Source organism: Stegostoma tigrinum, chromosome 7 (assembly GCF_030684315.1).
Source record: "Stegostoma tigrinum isolate sSteTig4 chromosome 7, sSteTig4.hap1, whole genome shotgun sequence".
In the NCBI taxonomy this organism is placed as follows: Eukaryota; Metazoa; Chordata; class Chondrichthyes; order Orectolobiformes; family Stegostomatidae; genus Stegostoma; species Stegostoma tigrinum.
In genome coordinates this window covers 54,855,511-54,874,372 of record NC_081360.1, presented here as the reverse complement: position 1 = coordinate 54,874,372, position 18,862 = coordinate 54,855,511, and the positions used below count along the sequence as shown (strand labels likewise).

At 38.4% G+C, this 18,862-nt stretch overlaps 1 protein-coding gene across 7 annotated transcripts in view; it reads right to left on the bottom strand.

Annotated features, from left to right (window-relative positions):
* galnt13 (UDP-N-acetyl-alpha-D-galactosamine:polypeptide N-acetylgalactosaminyltransferase 13) overlaps positions 1–18,862 on the bottom strand; it is a 406,679-nt gene that overhangs the window by 44,827 nt on the left and 342,990 nt on the right. For 2 of the 7 annotated variants that reach the window (XM_048533832.2, XM_048533838.2), the window contains one exon: positions 3,435–3,545. The exons of 1 other annotated variant lie outside the window; for it this stretch is intronic. Coding sequence is in view for 4 of the 6 variants with exons in the window: in XM_048533833.2 (XP_048389790.2) it covers positions 5,993–6,154 (162 nt within the window). In the remaining 2 variants the exon portion in view is untranslated. Of the gene's footprint in view, positions 1–2,060; positions 3,546–5,943; positions 6,155–7,553; positions 7,622–18,862 lie in introns of those variants that run through there. 4 more of the 7 variants (XM_048533835.2, XM_048533836.2, XM_048533833.2 and 1 more) reach the window with 4 other exon arrangements.

Sequence of the window (18,862 nt, the reverse complement as noted above, 5' to 3'; positions counted from 1 at the left end):
AACTTCTCAGTCAGTTGAAATCCCAATGTCTTTTAGCCCTCTACTTTTGGGGAATCAGCAAAGCTCTACTTGTAGAACTTCAAATTGAGGTACCATAAATTAAGCAAAAACCAGACCTAATTCTTTATCTTGTCATGGATTTGACCCTCATAATACTAAAAATGAACTATATTTAGAGATTTGAGTTACTCTGAAAATTAGCTGTTTTCCTTTATTCTCTTTTCTTTGAAATTTCAGCCCAAAGACAGGTCTGACCAATAGCATCACAATCTGCATCTCAGGTAGAGCAAGGAAGTCAATCTCAAATCCTAAACAAAAACAGAAATTGCTGGAAAAATCTCAGCAGATCTGGCAGCATCTGTGAAGAGAAATCAAAGTTAATGTTTTGGGTTCAGTGACACGTCCTCAGAACTGAGGATCAAGCCCAATATTGTTAGGATCAATCTAGCATATATCAATCAATTATCCTCATAAGAAGTGTAAATTAGTCTGGCAACATGCACTTTTAGATTCATGTTCTAGCCTAAAGCTACTCAGTATTTTGAGGAATTCGGTGCAAATAGGAAGAAGTGCATTTCGCTTGCTTCTATTTTTTGGTTGATAGTTTAGAATTTTTTTTAAAACAAGTTGAAACCCAGGATCAGGGACCCAGAAAGAGAGTGTAAATTCATTGATTGGTGATAGCTACCAATTTCACTACATATTATTGGTTACTTCCAGATTGCAGGTAAAAAGGAGAAATATTTACAGACAAGTATGAATTTTCTAAAAATCAAATTAAGAACTAAATAATTAAAATAGAGATACCAGACTAGGTGTTGTGTTGTAACTGCAGTTGCGAGAGCAGGCAACCCCATTGTACGTCAGGGTGACCACACTGGAGAAGTATTGGTTGCTTGAGGAACTCTGGCTCAGAGATGATGACCTCAAGTCTGAACTTTGAGCACTGCAACATATTGGGGTGGGTGATTAGAAGTCCATCTGGAAGTGGTCAGCAACCGTACGGGAAAAGGAGGTGATGGATCCTATTGAGTTGTTCCCTAAGCAGACTGTCAAAGACATTTGGCAGAATGCCTCATCACATTGGATGGTTGAGGATTCTGTCTGTACTTAATGGAGTTTAGAGGGATAAGGGGGTTGTCACTGAAATTTGCAGAATAAATGAGAGGCTTGGATAGAGTGGATGTGAAGATGATGTTGCCACTAGTAGGAGAGACTAAGACCAAAGGGCACAGCCACACAGTGAATGGACAATGCTTTCACACTGAGATGAGGAGCAATTTCTTCAGCCAAGAGAGTGGTGAATCTGTGAATTTATTGCTGCAGAAGGCTGTGGAGGCCAAGTCATTGAGTTTATTTAACACAAAGACAAACGGGTTCATGATTAGCAAGGTGATCAAGGTTAATGGGAAAAGGTAGGAGAATGGCATTGAGAAACATATCAGCGATGTTCGAATGGGGAAGCTGACCGGAGGGCCAAATGGCCTCTTTCTGCTCCTCAATCTTATGGTCTGTTGATGATGGTGGTCAAAGCTCTGATTTTTTTTCTATCTCCTGGCTGACCAGGAATTTTTCCTATTCTTATTCCTGGTACTGCTGTATATGTTGGAAGGATTTACAAAATGATATTCAACCTAAAATGTACACTTGCTGGATGCAACAGGTCATAGAGAAACTCAGCAGGTCTGGCAGCATCTGTGGAGAGAGAAACAATGGTGACATTTTGGATGACTCTTTAAAGCCCTCAAAAAGAGTTGTATTAGGCTCAAGACATTAATTTTATTTCTCTGTCCATTGATGCTGCTAAACTTGTTAAGCTTCTCCTACCCTTTTTGTTGATGCTCAACCTGCTGGCAGCATTATACAAATATACATTCCTAGCCATCAAGTCATGGACTGGAGACTGCACCTTCAAAGACAGGGATGTTACCCACTGCACCACAAGATTTCCTCTTAATTTTACTGCAGAATAAAATATGATGAGCATTTTATTGTAAGAATTCAAATACATGTAGGCTGTTTATAGTCAAGTTCTGAAAAAAATTGCTTTTGAAACAAAATTATTCGGGAATTGTTCGTAAAATGTATTTTCTGCAAAAATGTACAAATAGCTCAATTTACAGCATTGGATACAATTACATCATTTGCAGGCTATTGTTAAACTGAGTACTTATGGTATGAGGATATAAATATGAACAAATGTTTCAGTTTAACTGCTACAGCAGCAACCAATATCATAAGCTAGAGATTGAAATGACTTCATTCATGGTTCCCACAGGAACCCAAACTTTTCTTTGAAAAACAGCTGCAACCAATTTCAAAATACAATATATCAGACATATTACATTGCAGACATTCAAAACTCTGACTTAGACGTGTAAACAAAATATGCAAAGGATGATTTTAATCAGTTATCTTCCACAGTTGGCCAATGGCAATAGTACAACTTAAAACTACCTTTTTCTTTATTTTGGCAAGTTTTATTGCACAATATAATCAGTTGTCTTAGAATTGTGTTTCATTTGAACATGAAGCCTTAAAATCAGAAATGTTGCTCCGTTAATATCAACATTTACGACCTACAAACAGGAATCCTGCTCAAAAATACAAAAACATCAGGAATACATTCTGATATATTCTGTTTCAATAATCCATGATGTAATAGTTGGATATTCTCAGCCACCAGTGACAGATATGCAAATAACATTTTGATGAAAATTTATTACTTTCTTTACAATTTGTTTATTGTATACGTGACCGTGCTCTTGAATTTAATGCATAATTACTCTCATTTCTGAAAGTATCAATAATATATTCTCTGTATCCACAAAAGATTCTGTGGCTGTTAGCTTTGTAACTGAAATGCAATAGTGGCTCACTCAGCTTTTCGTAACATACAATTTTAAAACTACTACAAGGCAGTATTCATTATCGAGAATAACTTCAGTGGAGGGCCAATCCTACTTTTACAACAGGAACTGGATGTTTTTTCTGTTCACTTAAAATATCTTAGTCTTGAATTATTCTTTTAAGGCAGATGAACACATCAATTTTGAGAGATTCTGTGCTGCTATTATCGGGTAATGTATTGGGTAATTTCAGTGCTGTTACTTTCAAGATGGTGAGAATACTTTTATTAATTGATGCGTTTCAAATTTTGTAGTACTAATATAACACTCATTGTGCTATTTATATTTTCTCATGTGCTTTCTACCAAAATAATTCTAAGAGTGGGCATGTACAAATATGACATGAATGTAATTCTAACCAATCAGGCAAAACATCCAAAATTTGTTCAGTCCACTCAGGATTGCCAATGCTGAGATTTCTTTGTATTTCTAATATAAAATTGACAAAGGAAGATCAGCACTGAAGAAATTGATTGTGATTTTTCTTATTCCACTTCAGGCACTCAGGGTCATGTTGCGCAGCACCCACTGTTGTGATTGGATTCCACTGCAATCCTTCATGGTAGGAACCATTTTATCTTCTTCAGATGGCTCATCCAGACACTGATTACTGTTTACATGCCGCAGTGCTAATGTCTAGTGAATGGAGTGGGAAAGAAAACAATGAATTAAGAAATGTATTTAAATAATGCATTTCTAATGTAACAACAATATGTATTTACATAAAATAAAATGTCTTTCATAGGAATAATTACTAAACAGGAGATTATTTGTGGTTTAGGATCACAGCCAAGGAGTAATGCATGGTACAAAGATTGGTATGGAAAGGAATGAGTTCCAGCCCATGGGACACTAGTAGCAGTACGAAAGGAGATATTGTAGTCTGAAAGCCTTCACTGGTGAATCAAATAAATAGGGCTGTGCAGAGGTGTTTAAACTAATTGGGGTGTTTGGGGTGTGGGGAGATGTTCTAGAGAGGATATGTGTATGTTTACAAAGGAAACAAATGTGGGAGTATTGCATGGCAATTGTTTGGGTAATTATACCATGAATTGGTCAGGAAGATACAGGCGCAAAAGTAAGTTCAAAAAAAGCATTAATAGGGTCAAAGGGGGGTCAGAATTGTACAAAGGCAAACTTAAAAGGTCTTAAATATGCATGGTATTAGGAACAAGATAAGTGAACTAATGGCGTAAATAGAGATTAATAAACATGATCTTAAATAAGGATAATTTCAAAGGAGTGGGGGTATCAGGGACATAAGGGTGAACCCTCAACCAGTGAATGCAAGGTTGAGAATTGATGCATCTACAACCTCCTCAAAAATTTAAAAGAAACCAGAAAGGAACTGAAGGAACACATCACATCAATGCCTGCAATCCAGACTGGTGCCTGAAGCATACTACATTTTTGCTTATTCCTTCTGCATCTGTAATATTTCTGGGGAGTCTTGTCTTTTCTTTTTGTGCACCTGTCCGCATGTTTTTTCTTACAACAGGGGAAAGAGTTTAAGTTTTAAAGAGCTATAAGTTATTAAGACATACTTTTTTTTGTTAAGTACAGAAAAAGCTGACGAGTGTTTCTTTGAACCTAGTTTAGCTAGTCAGGAAATTTGGGATGATAAATATTTTGATTAAATCTATCGATAATTGTGATGACTTCAGAAGTTGTGGCACTTGACTTCCAACACACTAGTGAGTCCTGATACTGAGTAAATGCCAACCTCAAATGGAGGAACAACTGCCGCCAATAATGGCCCAGTCTCTCCATTAATTGTAGAATTCCTATTCAGCCCATTGAGTCTAAACCAATCCTTGAAAGAGCATCCCACCCTAAGCTTACACAGCTTGCAGATCCCTGGACACACTGAGCTATTTAGCATGGCCAATCTACCTAACCTGCACACGTTTAGACTGCAGACTCCACACACACAGTCACCCGAGGTTAGAATCACACCTGGGTCCCTGGTGCTGTGAGGCATCTGTGCTAACCATTAACCCACCATGCAGCTCATCCTGTTTTACTAAGAAAAGATTTCTGCACACTGGAACATAGTCAACAATTATTCTTAAACCAATTCAGTTGCTGATTTAAAAAAATATAACTATTATGGATAGAATATTCCCTAACTAAAGTGCTTTCTTGAAAGAGTTTCATGGATTCATTTAACCATAGCTACCAGTGACTTTTCTCTCACAACCTTCACCTCTTAATTGTGCAGCTGAACTCTTCAGCACCTTCCCCAGGGAATTCCATGACAGTAGAGTAGAAGTGCTCGGCACAACAGGACCCTCCAGAGTTCTTGCTTCTGGCACTACATTTAAAGCTCAGCTATACACCATTTCAGATATAATAAGCCAGGAACAGCCCTTCACACTGTGATGCTCAACCCTCAGCATTTAGGCCCAGAGGAAAGAAAAGCTTGCTTCCACTTCACAAACGGGGACCTGGAGATCATAAAACTTCATAGAATTATCATAGAATCATAGAACACCCACAGTGTGGAAACAAGCCATTCAGCCAAACAAGTCCACACTGATGCTCCGAAGAGCATCCCACTCAGACTCAACCCCTACCCTATCCCTGTAACCCTGCATTTCCCATGGCTAATGCACCTAACCTACACCTCCATGAACACTATGGGGCAATTCAGCATGGCCAATCCACCTAAACTTGCACATCTTTGGACTATGGAGGAATCCAGAGCATCCAGAGGAAACCCACGCAGACACAGGGAGAATGTGCAAACTCCGCTCAGACAGTCACCCGAGTTTAGATTCAAACTTGGGTCCCGACGCTGCGAGGCAGCAGTGTTAACCACTGAGCCATCGTACATCCCATGTTAATAAAATGTGAGGCTGGATGAACACAGCAGGCCCAGCAGCATCTCAGGAGCACAAAAGCTGAGGTTTCGGGCTGAGACCCTTCATCAGAGAAGGGGATGGGGTGAGGGTTCTGGAATAAATAGGGAGAGAGGGGGAGGCGGACCGAAGATGGAGAGAAAAGAAGATAGGTGGAGAGGTTGGATGGATAAGACATACAGGATTCTTAAGGGCTTTTACAGGGTAAATGCTGCAAGGATGTTACCTCATGAGAGTATCTAGGACCAGACGGCATCGTCTCAGAATTAAGGAGCACCAATTTAAGACTAAGATGAGGAAGTCTGCGCATTCTCCCAGTGACTGCATAGGTTTTCTCCAGGTGTTCCAGTTTCCTCCCACAGTCCAACTCCTTGCCAAAGTGAGCTGTTGGGGCAGAGTCATTGTGTGTATTTAAGGTCGAAATAAATTCTTAATCAGTAAGAGAATCAAGGTTTATGAGGAAAGTGGATGTGTCCAGTGTCAGATCAGTCATGGTACTATATCATGGGGGAGCAGGCTTAAGGAGCCAAACAGCCTAGTCGTGTCCCTATTTGTTACAGTCTTAAGGATAGTGATGATGATTGCGGGCATTTTTTCAACAGACTACCACAGGAGATAATGGCACCGGATGCAGTCAGCCTGGAGCCAAATTATAGCCCAGGTCAGTGCTGTGCCTTGAGTAAAGTGGTATGTCCAGTAGTGCTAGAGAAAGGTCAATGAGCTTCTGTAAGGGTAAGTGCCACCATCTTCATGTTACTATTTTACACTCTCAGAACCACCCCTCACTCTAACTTTGACATTGCACACAATGGCATCAATAACAAAAAGAAATCTCATTATTGCATGCACTATGTCCATTCAATAGCTCTGTCCCACCAAACTAATTGTTTCTGACCTCTGCACTTAATGGGGACACTTCACCACCTCTCCTGCTGATGTGTCAGCACTGCACAACATTTAATTATCATACACTGACTGAGGCCTTACTGTCCTGTCTCACTGACTGCTGGATTGTTCCCACTATTGAGTAGGGAGAAAGTGGAGATTCTTGAAACTGGAGTCACATCAAATGTACAACTATTTTTACAAGAAAATACTTAACAGCAACACAAAAAAAGTTCCAACAACTACAAAAATAATGAGGTTCATGTGTACTTTGGACTGACTAGAACTGTTTGTCTTATAACCAACAGCAAATAAATGATGAATGGAAGTCAAAACCTAGTTCATTTGTCCTAGAAGCAGGTTTCAATCAAGTTTGATGCATATCTGTATCACGCTTCTTCAAACATCCCTCCCTGTCAAAGTCTTGATCCACAGCATAATCCTTATCCTTGGATGTTTACTGTTGATCCTACATTTCCTCTGCATTTGTGACGCTTACCGCATGCCATAAATGATGTTTTAAGGAAGCCTATGGTCTGTTGATCTACAGCCCTGATAACATTATATCTCCAATCTCCATCAGTCTGATGTAACATTATATCTCCAATCTACATCAGTCTGATGTTTTGTAAAGGTGTCATGGAGGGACTAGCCCCAATTTCCAAGTAGTCATCACTGTAAGGCCTAAGGATCTTGGAGGGACCTGAGAGTTCTCCAGTATGTAAGCACCATGGCAACTCTCAGGATATCTGATGCAGGCCTCTGGAATCTGATGACATTGATGGTCATTGATGATTTGGGCACTGAGGTAGTGGAACCCTTTTCTATTGACAAACTTAGTAGGTTAGTGGTGGGGTCATGTCAAAGCAATATAGGCATGATCTGTAGCACTCTACACCTGACAAAAGCCAGAGATGGTTGAGAATCTCACTTCCTGCGCTGCTTGACTTTCCTCATCAGGATAATCTGGAATAAATACATCAATGCATACATTTATACATACGTCTTAGATGCAGTTGTGGGTCAAAGATTAGGAGATGCCATAGAGATACCCAGTTGTTCTTTGAAAAAAAAGGCACAAAAATTCAAGGCAGTTGTAACATTGATAGGCACCAGGATAATACTGGCACCCATTCCTTTTGAGTGCAGCCCAGGGGCATTGTTATCAATTTAGGTCAGACCATCCAGGAAAGATGCTAGGAAGCAATTCTTAGAAACAAAGGGTGAAAGATGTTTTGAGCTCTTTTCCACAAATGGCAATAGATGCTGGTTCAGTTATGATTTTAAATTTGAGATAGATATTTTTTGTTAAGCAGAGATCTTAAAGGATATGGATCAAAGCCAGATAAATGGAGCCATCAATCAGCCATGATCTCAATGAATGGCAGAGCAGACTTGAAGGTCTGCATAGTCAGCACCTGTTCTTGTCCTCAGTTTGAATCTGCATTGGACAGAACAAGTAGAAAATGGCAGTGATTGTAAGTATATGGGGGTATGCTAATTCTCCTCTGCCTCCTTATCTGGTAACCATTTGAGTCTGCTGTTCTTTCTCTCTTCAACATGAAACTAACACCAGACCATGTATTACACAAACAACAGATCAATCAGAAAGAAATTATGTTTTACAACCTCATTAGAGCTTTTGATCACTATCTGATTTTAAGAACAAGTAATACAAGTGCAAAATCACGCTTCAATGACAGATATAAATATCTAGGAGAGTCTGTAAATAGTTTCATTAATGACCTGTGTGTACTATCCGAACCATGTAGCTCTGGAAACTTACAAAAGCTCTTTTGTGACAACCGTCATTGGTCTCTTCGATAAATCTATCACTGAACTTCTTCACTCCAAACAGGATCAAAATCTAGAATGAATTGTCCAAATAGTAATGATCATAGTCCAGAAAATTGGTCAAGAAGAACTGTATGGCAGAAGTTCCACTTAATGCAAAGCATTATACAGAAAAGGTGGATACTTGAAGAGCAATTATCCATTTGTCCAGAGGAGACAGGTACTGCATGTGGCAACCTCCACATGCCATCCTCAGCAATCTAATTTCACAATGTCTTGTAGTTCCAAAACCCCACATCAGCAAAGGTAACACTATCCAGTCTTTCCACCAACAATGAAATCATTGCAGCAAGAAAGGTCCCTTCTCAATTATATGCAGTCTGAAGAACATATCAATCACCAGATCAAGTGAAGGAATAATAATGCAGTAATACTCAGGGATTTTAATCTCTCAAATATTAACTTGGATAGCTTTCATGTGCAAGATAGGCAAGAAATAAATTTATTAAATTGCATCCAGAGTTACTTTCCACCATTACTGTATCAAGGGAAGGGGCAGTTCTTGACCTAATACCTAATGTTGGTGGTCCAATTGGAATTTATATATATTGAAATGACTTGTGAAATAATAATTTGTGCACACATTTCAGCAAAATCAGTTAAAAATTTTAAGGCTCAGAGTCTGAAATCTTCAAGCAAAGACAACTTAGATGTGGAGTTAGTACAAATGGTAAAGGACAGATACCAGGTTTCTCAATCTTAAATAAGAGGCATCAGAATCAACATAAACTATCCTGCATTTGGAAGGTGTATCCTGATGGATTCAAGAAAGTAACAATAACCAGACTGCTAGAAGTGGTAAATAAATTAGAAGTGGAATTCCTGCCACAGCCAAATGGTAAAGATAGTTGAAATATTGGCAAATTATTTGTGATTCATAGAAACTCAGGAGGGATTAAGTACACAGTATTGAGTGTGAAATGATTTACCAACACTTCAATTATATTTCAACCGCTTGATTATGAAAAAACATACAAAAAACTTGATTTTGAGGATAGAGAGAAAGAAAGAGCATTTAAGAGGCTGGAACTAGAAACTCAAGAGCAAAAAGCAAAGGAATTGAGAAAAGAATACTGCCCCAACAGAATGGAGATTATAAACAGACCTCGGATGCAGAAAATGGCTCTGATAACAATAATCATAATCTAAAGTCTTGGGAAATTGTTAAGATTGTGTGCTACCAAAATTTCAATGGCCAGAAGAATTTGGCTGCAGCCACTGTCAGAGGAAATTCTAACAGATTATGACAAATTTCAAAACATAAACCTGGCAAAACTTCACTGAACTTGAAAGGGTAAAGCAATTTTGACAGATGGATAGGGGCATATAAGTAAATACAACATATGAAACTCTCAAAGCAATCAATCTTATGGAAGGGTTTAAAAATTCACTACCTTTTGTAATAAGAACCCATGTTGAAGACAACGGATTGCAACTGCTGCACTGGCAGCAGCCATTATCAGCATAAAACTAAACTTGCTTCCTTACACACACAAACTCAACAACGTCAGAGGGTGGGAGAATGAAAGAAAAGAAATCTAGGTACACTCCAACATTTCTGTCCCGGATCAGAAAGGATGATGATGAGAGGGGAGGTAAAAGTCAAAGGCCCAAGTGTTTCCATTTTGATAAAGTGGGACATCTAAATTGAGAGTGCTGGAAAATGTAGCAAGTGCATAGGTTGCATTAGGATTCATATGAGTGAATCTGAAAAGGAAACATGTTAACACCAACCAGGAAAGCTGAAGAAAACATTATTCTCCTCCAGCATTCATAGTAAAGTAGAAATGAGCTATGTGTTTTTTTTTATTCCCCAATCATACAGCTAAACCAATAACTATATTAAGAGACACATGAACTACTAAAACTCTTTTGCTGGGGAAACAAAATCTTTTCCTTGAAAGTGCAATGAAAGTCAGTGTTAATAAATTGGATAAATGAAGAGCATATTCTGAGCATATAAAATATAACATCTGAAAGTGGTAGTAAGAATTATTAAGAAACTACCTGTGGATAGAGTTGACTGGATGAAAGTTTTGTTGATAGTAAGTCCAAATATGGTCAAACAGATTGATTAGTTACAGGACCAAATTCCAAGTGTTTTACTCATCATGTATTTTCCATCGCGACAAAGTAATACCACACACAGATTTGAGAAATATGAGACTTTAGAGTAGCCAAACTTTAATTAAGAATGGTGATGATTCAAAAGAAGTGTTGAACATATTTTAATTAATTGAAGCTGAGAAAGCAAATCCAAAGGTAAGTTAATAAAGGCAGCTCATAATGAGGCTTAGGGTGAAGGGGTTTTGTAATATTATTATAATAAACAAGGTTTTCAAGAGCAAGTTGAGACATCCTCATAAACCTGCAGACAATGAATGGACTTCACCAGTTTCAAAATCTCCCCTTCCCCAACTGCGTCCCTAAACCAGCCCAGTTCGTCCCCTCCCCCCACTGCACCACACAACCAGCCCAGCTCTTCCCCTCCACCCACTGCATCCCAAAACCAGTCCAACCTGTCTCTGCCTCCCTAACCTGTTCTTCCTCTCACCCATCCCTTCCTCCCACCCCAAGCCGCACCCCCATCTACCGACTAACCTCATCCCACCTCCTTGACCTGTCCGTCTTCCCTGGACTGACCTATCCCCTCCCTACCTCCCCACCTATACTCTCTCCACCTATCTTCTTTACTCTCCATCTTCAGTCCGCCTCCCCCTCTCTCCCTATTTATTCCAGAACCCTCACCCCATCCCCCTCTCTGATGAAGGGTCTAGGCCCGAAACGTCAGCTTTTGTGCTCCTGAGATGCTGCTTGGCCTGCTGTGTTCATCCAGCCTCACATTTTATTATCTTGGATTCTCCAGCATCTGCAGTTCCCATTATCTCTGACAATGAATGGACATCAATGCATCACAGAATGGTACCATCCAAATATTGTAGGGATGTACTGCAAGTATCACAGTAGTTGTTATGGTGGGGCCTAAAGGAATATGGAAAACTCAAGCATTAATAAATAGGCTTTTTATCCATCCAAAACTTCATGAAGATTTGGTGCAGTCCTGTAAAACATGCAATACATGTCTGGTGGAAGAAGAACCCAAATATGTAATCAAACCATACATTACTATTATTACCCATACATTTTTTTTAAAGAGCCATTCTGTGGAGTGTTAGTACATTTCCAGGACCATTCAGGTGCAAGAGTGTTGAAAGTTGACAGAGTTTGTAACAGTGACAAGGGCGGCACGGTCACTCAGTGTTTAGCACTGCAGCTTCACAGCACCAGGGACCCGGGTTCGATTCCAGCCTCAGGTAACTGTCTGTGCAGAGTTTGCACATTCTCCCCGTGTCTGCGTGGGTTTCCTCCCACAGTCCAAAGATGTACAGGCTGGGTGGATTGGCCATGCTAAATTGCCCGTAGTGTTCAGGGATGTGTGGGTTATAGGGGGATGAGTCTGGGTGGTATGGACCCGTTGGGCCAAAGCGCCTGTTTCCACACTGTAGGGAATCTAATCCAATAAAAGTAAGGAGGAGAGGTAAACTGTTCTCAAATTTATCTCCAACAATTTGATTAGTACTGAAAAGCTGGAATAGTTTGATGATATATTTTAATACTTAAAGGAAGGACAACAGGAAGATCTAATAAGGTTACTTAAGAAATTCAGGAAATTTGTAGTGATACACCAGGATGTACTAAGCGAGCCAGACAGAATCAGCACTACTAAAACAACATTATTATTGGTTAATCCAGGGGGAAATAAAACACAAGCTCAAGAAGAAATGAAGATTCAAGGCATAGTAGAAAATCACCTGAAGAGTTATTGTAGGATAGTGGTAATATCCCTCACTCTGAGTCAGAAGGCCTGGGTTCAAGTCCTACCTGCCCCAGAGGTGTGTCATAACATCACTGAACAGGTTGACAAAAATAACAGAAAATCATTTAATTGAACCGATTCAAAACAGGTGGAGTTTACCAGTAGTGTAAGTTCCTAAACTAGATGGGTTGACTACATTTTTGTAGAGATTACAGAAGAGTAAGTGCAAGAGCAAGGACAGATTCATATCCTATACTAAAGTTGAAGATTGTATTAAAAGGGCTCACAGTGCTACATTTCTTTGTGAAATTGATTTGTTGAAGTCAGGTACCATTAACAGCAAAAGCTAAAGAATATCAGTATTTGATATTACCCATTTGGTGTGACAATGTTAAGCGATGTCATTTGGGTTTAAAAATGCCCCAGATATATTACAATGAGTTAAGTCACAGCTAAAGTGCCTAACTGTGTACTTTATTTGGACAATGTCATAATACACAGTAACACCTGGGAAGAACATGAAAAGCAACTAGAAAATCTATTGAAAAATTACTAGCTTAGCAATAAATCTCATCAAAGGCAAATCTGTAAAACTGAGTGCAACTTGCCTTTGCCCTACAAAATGTCCTACATAATTGTTGCTAAGAACAGCAAAAATGAAGGCTCTCAGAATTCATTTCTGGGAATGTGGGTGTTTTATCAGAGGTTTGTGCCTAACTTTCGCATAATAACTGAACCATTCACAAATATGTTACACAAACATATAAGCAGTATTAGCTTGAAAAGGTGCAGGTAATCCTAATAAATGAAACGACAATGCCACTCCTGACTTTATCAAATCTTTTAACGTGACAGCTGATGCTTGTGACTTGAGGGTAGATGCACTCTTATTCCAAGACGCTGAATTGAGACTAGAAAAGCCAGTGAAGTATGTTTCTAAGAAATAAAACCAAAATCAGAAATACTGTACAGTGGAAAAGCAGACCTTGGGATCATGATTGACTGTTCAGTATTTTGAAGTCTATGGCCAACATGGAACCCTAATATACACTAAGCATGATTCTTTAACTTGCTAGTGAAATTTAAGACTTGAAATACAAGATTGTTTCACAAAAGCTTATTGATCTAAATGTTTAATGCAAAATAACCTTCACAAATGTTGGAAAAAATAATGTAATTGCATATTATCAAGAATGCTATTGTGCTGTAATGATTATGAATTTGAGCAATAAATGACCAGAATTGTTTAAATCCTGCATTAGAAATGAATGGGGTGAATGGATGTAATTTTCTTGTGCCCTTTGTATATATGCTATGTTTACCTGGCGATGAAACACATTTTAGAATAGCAGTTCATCTCTAAGGGTGGAGCCATGGAAGCGGCAACAATTTTTTCAGTTCTAGAAAATGAAATAGAGTTTAGATTGCTATATAACTGAAATATCATGAGAGTTGTGCAGCTTCTGCTGCATATTTTAGAACTGCACAATGTAACATTGATTTTCAAAGCTGTGACAGGGAGAATTCAAGACTGAAAAATCTTCTGTGTTAAAGCATTTCTGCTTGTCAACAACCCTCTGATTTGAGTCTGCAAATAGAAAGCATCCACATCTTTCTCTCTCTGCACCTTAGGAAAAGACAAAACTAAGAAAGCTTAAAAGAAGGAATTCCAACAGGAAAAATCTTAGATCTAACATCAAATCAGAGAACGACCATCACCACTCAAATACAATGGTCATCATTGTTAAAACTAAAACAACAGAGAAAGTAACTTCCACCTTGTCATATGGAATTTTGAACTTCAGAAATTTGTTTACCTTGTGCATTTTCTTCTCCACCTGTAGTATCTGTGTCAATCAATTTATCTTCTGTCTATCTTAATCATGAATGAATTTGTATGTATTTGGGTCTTTGAAGGGATAAAATCTGAACTTGCATAGTTGTAGTTCTCGAGTCTTCTTTCTCCTTGACCAGTCTATAAAGAACCTAACTCAAAATATGGTATCAATCTATGTGATGAAAGAGCAACAAAGATGACAAACCTGATTCCTTGAATGAGAAACGTGTCCTGAGATGAGAATTCAGTAGGCTTGGCCTATATCCTGTAGAATGTAGAATGAAAGATGACCTCATTGAAACGGTAATATTTCTTAGACCCTTGATGGTGTAGTTGCTGGGAAGATACTTTCCCTGGCTGGGGAACCTGGATCTAAATGTCAAAGCCTCACCATAAAGAGGTCAAACACTTAAGACTGAGTTCAGGAGAAGTTCTTCACTCGGTGTTGTACATATTGGGAATTTTGTGCACGAGAGAGATGGACATGCTTCTGTCAGTGAATATATTCAGACAATAATCTATGGTTTATTGGAAATCAAATTCAGGAAAACCCCCGAGTCATCAACAAAGGGCTCGGGCCGCCTAATGGCCTTTAAGTGATTGAATAAAAGCCTAATCAGCCAGCAGGCGTGCTACACTTTTCAGTTCATTCTCAATGTTGATTAGTGGGTCAGTTTTCCCACTGGAATGAACAGGTTGTATGACATTCCCCCATGATTATATGGGGCCTCCTTACTACACAGCAGGTTCTATTAAAATCCAACATTGTCACACAGAATAGTGAGTCTTGAAGAACAGTTGTCCTGCTCTCACTCTTTTCTATGTTGAAACATGACAAATTTTAATTTGCAGCCTGTCTGGTGTATATTTCAATACCAAATAACCAGCAAACCAGAAACTATAAGCCTTTCAGTACTTAATAAAAACATCTTTAGTCTGTTTTCCTTTTACACTTGCCATTTTTTTTCCCAGATGTAAGTAAACCACTGAATTCGGATGGAAGGCAGTGTTTGGGCCATATCTACAGTTCACTAGGCAGTTTCAAGTCAAATATTACCATCGCAGAATCGCAGTGTGATGTTTAACATAAACAACCCCTCAATGTATAAGCAATACATTAAAATATATATGAAAAAGAAGGCCTATACTGTTAAAACAAAATAAGCTCACTCATTAATGGCAACTGTTCAATACATAGTATCCAAAAGACAAAAGCTATGAAGTAAAAACAGAAATTGCAGGAGAACCTCATCAGTTCTGGCAGCATCTGTAGAGAGCAAGCAGAATCAACATTTCAGGTCCAGTGACTCTTCTTCAGAATAAAAACTGAGAACAGATTATGAAACATTGCAACTGTTCTGGTCACAATTCAAATATATCTTACAACTGTTGAGAAAACTGAGCTGCTCAGGGACATCTGTAAAGTCTATGAACTTAAGTAATTTCTATTGACCTTATCTATTTTGCTTTCCTGCTACTTTAAATCCCTTTACCTGCTGGGAGGGAATTTAGATTACAGAATTAGCTTAGTTTCTGCTTCGTCTGTTTTGAAGTTTGATCAGGTGGATCTAAGAATTCATTCTTTTAAGCTTTCTAGATTTTCTGTCTCTTCCCAATTCAGAGAAAGGGAACAATGAATGCTTTCCATTTGCAGACCCTTGATGTTTTCCTCTCTGCTGCTTAACAATCACAGGGCTTGTCAGGCAGAATTTTTTTCAACATGAAAGACTCCCAGTGCTTCTCGGTCTTGAAGTCAATATTATATTGCACAGTTCTATAGTGTACAACACATGATTTTCAAGCTGCACAAATCTAAATATTTCTGTTATATAGCAATTCAACTTCTATTTCATTTTCTAGTCTGGAAAAAAAGAAAAAATGTGAAAAATTGAAAAACTGAGCAAAAGGCTACTAATTTTACAAAAATAAATTTACGGCTAGTTAATTTTGGGAGAAGAACAGCTGGTAGATGTCATTATTCTCTATATTAACATAATCTATGTGTGAAATGGTTTCCATTATTTTCATTTCTTACAGTTTATTTTCTCCCTCCATTTGTATTGGCTGTATCATTCATTTTGAGCAAGAGAAATGCTCTCTTATTAGGGATGATAATAAAGAATTATGACACAATGGGAAATACTCAGAATCTTATGTTCCATCATGCTATGATGTTTATTATACATTCAAAACCTACTGTTTATTTTATTTTTAAGAACAATCAATACAATACAAGCTTACGAATAAAGGTGAAAATAGCAAAATATATTTGCAATATACATAAGTAATATGTACATAATAGGTGTGCAGATGATATATTAGAGACCACTACGTAAAAATAGTCTTTTTAAACTTAGGAAGGAGAGCCCCATAAGCATGTTCACATTTGTACAGTTGTTCCACAAAAGACAACTTTGTAAATCACTATTAAGGTTAATTTTTCATTGAACTATAATAGTGCTCTGTTGAAATTTGTTACAGCAAAATAATTCTTGTTTTGCCTTTTATGATCCATTAGTATTAAAGTTTCGTGAGATTGTCTGCCAATCCATGCAGTTCAAGGGTCAACCTCAAAGGATGCCAGCTCCTTAACTTTTAATTTTCCATAAACTCAATTAAATCAATGACCGGGACATTCTTTCCACAGCAACCCATTCACACATTATCAGATCTGAGCCATTGATTTGCATCATATTCCTATTAGATAATCCACTTTGTAATTTCAGGCCCCAGATATTGACAGCATCGCGTACAATTTGCCATGTTCCTTGGCATAACAAATTCTAATTATGACCTTTTAGGAAGCAAATTGGCATGGCAAATGATTTTTAGTACAGAGAATTACAAAGCAAAACATTTTGGAAGGAAAACAGAGGAGATGCAAAATATTCCAATTGTACAATTTTAAAGGGAGTCTGGAAAATGAGAGGCTTGGAGTTTACAAATCAAAAATATTTGACTGTTGCAGGACAAGTTAGCAAAACTGTTGGAAAAGCATTTGGGATACAGCAGCATAGCATAAGAAATGAAAAGGTTTGTGCTAAACCTTTATAAATTGCTGGTTATGTTACAGATGGGGAGATGATGACAATGTCATTACTCGTCATCTGGTAAACCAGGTTACATGCTCTGGCAACATGGCAGTTCTTGGACTTTCAATTAAATGAGTAAATCCAGAATATAAAATTGGGTTCAGAAATGGTGACCATGGCATCTATCATTGACTTGTCTTTCATCTACACCAGCTAATGACCTACATGTGATTCGAGATCCACAGCAATGTAGTTGTCGCTTAATTACCCTCTGAAATGGTTGAGCAGGTCACAGATTCAGGGGAGTTTGGGATGGCAGCGAATCCAGACCTTGCTGGCAACACACAAATGGCATGGATGAATAAAGAAAAAAAAAATCTAGGCACCACACTTGAGGAAGGGTATAAAATCCTTTATGAGAGGGTGTACAGGAGAATTGTAGCGCTTGGATGAGGGACTTGGTTTTGTAAAGTTATTACAGAAGTTTAGTTCATGGTCTTTAGAGTTTTAGGCAAGATTTAGAACATAAGAATACAGAACATTACAGCACAGTACAGGCCCTTCGGCCCTCGATGTTGTGCCGACCTGCCATACCAATCTGAAACTCATTTAACCTGCACTATTCCACGTACGTCCATATGCTTGTCCCATGATGACTTAAATGTACTTAAATTTGGCGAATCTACTACTGTTGCAGGCAAAGCGTTCCATTCCCTTACTACTCTTTGAGTAAAGATATTACCTCTGACATCTGTCCTATATCTTTCGCCCCTCATTTTAAAGCTATGTCCCCTTGTGCTCGCTCTCACCATCCTAGGAAAAAGGCTCTCCCTATCCACCCTATCTAACCCTCTGATTATCTTATATGTCTCAATGAAGTCACCTCTCAACCTTCTTCTCTCTAATGAAAGCAGCCTCAAGTCCCTCAGCCTTTCCTCGTAGGACCTTCCCTCCAGACCAGGGAACATCCTAGTAAATCTCGTCTGCACCCTTTCCAAAGCTTCCACATCCTTCTTATAATGCGGTGACCAGAACTGTACACAATACTCCAAGTGCGGCCGCACCAGAGTTTTGTACAGCTGCAGCATAAGAAATGATAATAAAATAGATCAAAGTTTTAAACAGTGGTAATGGAGTTTTGCCCAATAAAGGCATGAAGATATTAGATATTTGATATTTTAAACCATCATTTTAAAAGGAATACACAAAAGCTTCAGATGGTGTCAGCCTATTGTGTGTCTTTGGCAGCATTGGCTCCAATCGGACCTGAAAACCAAGTGAGCACTTCATTACATATCAACAATCACAGCCACTTGTAAAATACACACATTCCTTTGTTAGGAATGGACTACCAACAAGTAAGACTATCGATATTAGTCAACAGGCCTTTCTACCTCACTACGGACAAGAGAGACATCAAAACTCAATGAGTGTTAGAGAAATACAAAAAGGATGTCATAGTCCTCTTATCGTACTGTGATAGCCCTTCACCTGAAGCACAAAGAACTCAGCTGTCTGAAATTGCCAGGGAATAATAAGTGTTACGATCCAAGCTGATGGACAAGTCAGATACCAGAATAAACCTTTATTTTAATTCATTCACAGGATTTGGGCATCACTGGTTAGGCAGCATTTATTGCCAATCCTTAATTGCCCAGAGGGCAGTT